This window comes from Manacus vitellinus, unplaced genomic scaffold (genome assembly GCF_001715985.3).
Source record: "Manacus vitellinus isolate BGI_N305 unplaced genomic scaffold, ASM171598v3 scaffold_135_pilon, whole genome shotgun sequence".
In the NCBI taxonomy this organism is placed as follows: Eukaryota; Metazoa; Chordata; class Aves; order Passeriformes; family Pipridae; genus Manacus; species Manacus vitellinus.
The window spans coordinates 107,536-112,877 of NW_021938977.1; the positions used below are offsets into that span (position 1 = coordinate 107,536).

The 5,342-nt window shown below is 65.9% G+C and overlaps 2 protein-coding genes across 2 annotated transcripts in view; one reads left to right on the top strand and one right to left on the bottom strand.

Moving 5' to 3' along the window:
* Positions 1–411, top strand: part of SLC30A3 (solute carrier family 30 member 3) — a 1,474-nt gene extending 1,063 nt beyond the window's left edge. The window contains exon 4 of the mRNA XM_029958011.1: positions 320–411. Within this exon, the coding sequence (XP_029813871.1) occupies positions 320–411 (92 nt within the window). The remainder of the gene's footprint in view (positions 1–319) is intronic.
* A 689-nt stretch (positions 412–1,100) lies between these two features.
* Positions 1,101–5,342, bottom strand: part of GTF3C2 (general transcription factor IIIC subunit 2) — an 8,421-nt gene continuing 4,179 nt past the window's right edge. The window contains exons 8-16 of the mRNA XM_029958012.1: positions 4,392–4,423; positions 4,051–4,180; positions 3,337–3,481; positions 2,920–3,081; positions 2,403–2,490; positions 2,133–2,261; positions 1,822–1,953; positions 1,512–1,619; positions 1,101–1,405 (exon numbers count right to left, since the gene is read on the bottom strand). Of these exons, the coding sequence (XP_029813872.1) occupies positions 1,199–1,405; positions 1,512–1,619; positions 1,822–1,953; positions 2,133–2,261; positions 2,403–2,490; positions 2,920–3,081; positions 3,337–3,481; positions 4,051–4,180; positions 4,392–4,423 (1,133 nt within the window). The 3' untranslated portion in view covers positions 1,101–1,198. The remainder of the gene's footprint in view (positions 1,406–1,511; positions 1,620–1,821; positions 1,954–2,132; positions 2,262–2,402; positions 2,491–2,919; positions 3,082–3,336; positions 3,482–4,050; positions 4,181–4,391; positions 4,424–5,342) is intronic.

Here is a 5,342-nt window from a genome sequence, read left to right on the forward strand (position 1 = left end):
ACCGCCCGGCTCCAGAGCAGGTTCGGCTTCGCATCGTGCACGGTGCAAGTGGAGCGGCACCGGGAGGAGACAGCAGCCTGTCCCCACTGCCAGGACCCCCATGCCTGAGACCCCTGCCTGCTGCTGCACTGAGCCTGGCCCTGGCCCCCCCTGCCCTGGAGCAGCTCAGGGTGCTGTCCTCCCTGTACCCACCCCACTGCTGTGTAGCCCCGGGGTGGGACAGTGCCCCTGGTGCATGATCCTGGTTGGGACGGACACGTGGCCTGGCCGCAGCAGCACAGGGGCTCCCTGGGATCCTCCACTCCCCGCTGTGCCACAGCCTCTGAGGAAGGGGGATCCTGCCCCACCACCCACCCCCACGGAGCCCTGCCGTCCCAGCAGGAAGGGATGTCCCCTGTGGGGGGACCCTAGATGCAGCCTTGGCCCCAGATGCTTGTGTTCCCACCACCTCCTTTGCTGCTGCCCAGGCTCGGGGAGGGTGGGCCAGAGGAGCTGCTGCAACCCCCAAGTGCAGGGGGCTGGGGCAGCCAGAGCCCAGAGCTCAGCCCCCCACTGGCTGCTGTGCCGGGGCCTGATCCGTCCCCCTCGCTGAGTTGTGTCTGTGCCGCCGGTGTCCATCTGTCTGTCTGTGCCAGCAGCAGTGTCAGCACTGCCAATAAATGTGTTGGAGAAGCAGCAGTGGCGCAGGAGCCAGAGGGGCACAGGGAAGGGGACAGTGGGGTCAGGGCTGGACCCCCACAGTCACGGCCACAGCCACAGCTGCCCTGGTGCAAGCACCTCCACAGTCGTACAAAATCAACCACGTTTACTGCACAGCTGAACACAGGCTCAATGTGAGCAATTCCAAAGCTCCCAGCCCCCTCCCTGCCCCTCGGAGCGCAGTGGGGCCGGAGGCGAGCGCAAGCACAGCCCCACGCCACCGGGGCCCATGGGCACTTCTGTGGGGTCAGACCCACAGCATGTACCCCAGTACATGCACTAGTCCCACCACCCCCACCCAGCTCAGGCCAAACAGCGCAGACAGATCCTTCCGGGTTCGGAAGACGTGTCTGGAGGATCCCAGGAGCAGCTGGGAGCAGCCGCACCTCCCACAGCAGGGGCCCAGCGGGAAGGCAGCACCGAGAGGGGCCACAGTCCCTGGCCAGCACAGGCGGCCCCAGGCCCTGCCTGGGGTGAGCAGCACGAGGGACCAACCCCCCTACTCTGCCGGCACTGGGGAGCACTCGGGGGGGCCAGGGCTCCCAGACACATTCCTGTAGAGGGAAGCGAAGCGGGCCTGGCACTCCGGGAGCAGCCGGCGGCCCACACCGGAGGCCAGTCCTGCCAGGCAGTGCGCCCGCACGATGCCCGCCTGCCCACCCGACACCAGCCAGCCCTGCGAGTCCAGGTTGGGGCTGAAGCGCACCTGGGGGAAGAGAGGGGTTCGGGAGGAGTGGGGCTGAGGCACCGGGACCTGGGCCCCCAGAGCAGCGCTGCTGCTGCAGGGCTGGGGCTGGGCCTGGCCCCCTCACCTTGTGCAGGGCCTCCAGCTGCAGGCGGTCGAGGCTCAGCTCTGCCTTCACCTCCTGCGTGTGCATCCTGCGCATGGGCTCCCGGCTCGCAAAGTTCTGGAAGCTGCGCTGGAAAGGGGCAGCACCACCTTGGGCTGTGGGCCCGGGGCAGGAGCACTGCAGGGACCATGGTCCCAGCTCTGCTAGATGTGAGGGGCTGCCCCAATGCCCCAGCAGCGTCTCCTGGCCCTGCCACCCCCACAGCCCAGCCACAGCCCCACAGGCCCCACTCATGCGGCTGGACCACCAGCTGCATCCTGCCCTCTCCTACCAGGTCCGTGTCCTGGAATTGGATGTAGCTCCTGGCCACCATCTCACTGTAGCACCGGGTCCTGGGCAGTGCCTGCTCAGTGCTCTTGGGCCCGGCAGGGCTGCAGGGCAGCAGGTCGGCTTTGTACACTGGCTGTGGGTGAGAGGGGGCTCAGGGCAGGGCAGGGGTCCTGCTGCTCCTCTGCAGCCAGGGGCCACCAGGGATCAGCAGTGTGGGGGGCCCAGGATGCTCTTCCCATGCCCCCTCCCTGCCTGGCTCCCCGTGTGCTGGGCCAGGCTCCCCCCCGACCCCGAAACACAACAGCCTCTTACAAATCTGCGGTCCAAGGAGCGCTTGACGTTTAGGGGGTTGATGGCCAGGTCAGGCAGCACCGCAGCCACCAGCTCGCCGGTGATGTCACCCGCAGCCACCGTGTTCAGCCAGTCTGAGCCAGAGATGCTCTGCAGGGACAGAGGGCTGGAGGGTGCGGGGTCCCCACCACCCCCAGCCAGGCAGCGTCACCCACCCCTACCCGCGAGCCCCGGGCCCCAGCTGGCGCTGACCCGGCCCCCGGGACATAACGGCCCCACACCAGCCCTTACCCACACAGTGCCCTTGCGAGGGGCCACGAAATAGGCCTTGAAACCCAGGTACCCGGCGTCGATGTAGTGGATCCCGCAGAGCCCATACCTGCGGTGGAAGGGACAGGTTAAGGACAGAGCTCTGTGCTGCCACTGGGACTGCACGAGCCAGGCACAGCCCACCTTCCCCCAGACCCGGGTGGCAGGGGAGCCACCCTCGCTCTAGCAGCATGTCACAGGGCAACGAGGCAGCTCAGGGCAGATCCTGGAGACTGAGAACTCACCAGGAACACAGACCCCTTCAGCAGGACCCCCGCTGCCCTGCCCAGGGGCTGGCTGTCCCCTGGCCCACCCTTCCTGTGTCTCAGGATGGCACGGGAGAGGGGATGTCACGCTGTGCCGCTGCAGTGTGACCCAGCACAAGCAGAGCCTGCCTTTGCCACGGCATAGCTGTACAGTCCCAGGAAGGGGGAGGCCAGAGGGGCCCCTTGGGGGGTTGAACCAGGCCCCAGCAGTGGGGCTGGACCCTGGCACTCACGAGGCATAGCAGTTGTCCTGGGCCACAGTGATGCCATTGTAGGGCAGCAGCCAGGCCACCTCAGTGCTCAGGAACCTCTTGATGCTGTTGATGGGCTCGTAGAGTCGCCGCAGGTCCCAGAACTTGATCTTGCGGTCACTGCCTGCCGTGACCAGGAAGTTGCTGAGAACCAGGAGAAAGGTAGCACTGAGAGCCCAGCGCAGAGCCGGAGCCTGTCCTGGTGCAGGGTCCAGGTGGCCCCAGTCCCCCAGTGGCTCTACTGCCCTCACCATGGAAAGCCCAACTCTATCCCTCCAGTGTTGCAGAAGGCCAAGTGCCATTGGCACCATGGCCTCCCAAGCCCCTCTTGGCAAAGGAACCCCTCCTGAAGGAGGGAGCCCCTCTCCCGGCAGCACCTGTGCCCGCTCCTGCCCTCACTTGTCGGCCTTGCACCACTCGATGCTCCGGACCGCGTGGTCGTGGGCCAGGAAGCACTGGAAAGGGTAGAGCTTGAGGGAGGCATCGGGCTGGTGCACACATTGCAGCAGGGACTTGGTGAGCAGGTTCCAGATGGCCACGGTGCCTGTGGAGAGACCCATTTCCCTGAGGTGCTGCTGATGGCAGAGGTGTTGCAGTGTGGGACGGGAAGCGGCACAGGCAGGACTGTGGAATATGGCAGCCAGGCTGGAGCTAGGGCTCAGAGCAGGACAGGATGGCAGCAGGACCTGGCAGTGGCATGGGCAAGGTTGTGGGAGCTGTGGAACACAGCAGCCAGGTGAGAGCTGGGGCCAGGGCTCAGAGCAGGACAGGATGGCAGCAGGACCTGGCAGGACAGCATAGAGCTGCAGATCACTGGAAGGCTGGCAGAAAATTCCATCCAGGCAAGTTGAACAGATGTGGATTAGGCCAGAGCCACATCCTGGAGCCGACAGGTATGTGAGGGTGCCGATGGCCAGCCCAGAGAAGCCTTCCCCCACCCCAGGGATAGGCAGAGGTTCCAGCACAGCACCCACCGCTGGCTGCTGCTCCCCCCATCCCTCACCCCTGGGCTCCCCCGTTCCCTGCCCCAGCCAAGGATGAGGGAGCTCTAGGGTCTCTGCCAGGGCAAGGGCTGCTCTCCCAGTGTTGCTGTAGGGTGCAGGAGAGACTCACCGTCATAAAACCCCGCTGCCAAATGATGGTGGGGCTTGGAGGGCATCCAGGAGAGGCTGAAGCACTGCCCGCACTCGGATGCGTTCCCTGCCTGGATGGAGCCCACCTGGAGCGTGGCAATGCACTGCACCTGGGGGCCAAGGGACAGCCCTGGGTCACAGCCTGGCGCTGGTGCCATCCGTGCCCTGAGAGCCGGGATGTGCAGGGTGGGAGCACAGCTCTGCTCTGCCCTCCAACGCTCCGCAGCTGCCCCGGCTCCTCCCCGCTCTCCCACCTGCACCGGCCAGGGGGCTTGCTGGGTGCTGGCCCCGACAGGGACCACCGTGGTGGGGGACACTGACCTTGCAGATAAGGTGCTTGTGGAGGGGCCCATCTAGAAGAGAGCAGAGTGGGGTCAGGGCAGGTACCAGCTTTCTGGGAGCTCCCTGCCTGGAGCCTGGATCGCAGCTCCCCACGGCCTTGGCCAGGGCTCCTGGTTCCTGTCCTGCCACCCCCCCAGAGCAGTGTCCCCAGCACAGCAGGAATCAGAGCACATGGAGCACCAAACCCAAGAGCCAGCAGGGGCAGGACCCCAACCAGGCCTGCCAATGCGGGAGGAAGCAGCCCCCTGAAAGGCACTGCAGACAAAGATGAGGCAGGGCTGACATGCCCCCACCCCACCATGACTGGCACCAAAGTCAAGGGCATGCGATGATATGCAAGGGCAGACGTGACTGTGGCCACCCTAGGGAGGGAAGGAGTGGTTATGCAGGACATCTGCTCCATGGGGCGATGGGGCTGAAGGAGGTAGCACTCCTGGGGAAGGAAGGCTGCAGAGACCCCGTGGCCAACGGCTTAGAGTGAGGTGCCCATGGGACCCCCCCACACCAGCTCCATCTGCCAGAAAATCCCCCCCACCAGCAACACCTGACACGCGTGCTGCGGGGACCCTGTCCCACACCCCTCAGGCCTGTGGTCCCCCTGTGCCCAACGCAGGGCTGTCCTCTGGCACAGCAGGCAGCAGACAGGCACGTCCCAGCCCGGAGCATGGCAGTTGTGGGTGGAGGCATAGAGGAGCCATGCATCTTCCCTGGCACGGCTGTGACAGCCGGGACATGGTGCGGAGACCAGCCCCGGCTCTGCCAGGCAGGAACACCGGGTGTGGATTCCTGGTGCCCCAGGGACAGCCAGCACAGCCACGCCAGCCTGGGAGCCGCTAGCAGGGCTCAGCACTGCAGCCTGGCACTGATCCTGCGGCTGGGAATCAGTGCTCCAGCCTGCCTGTGAGGCAGAGAGATGGTACGTGCGGTCGC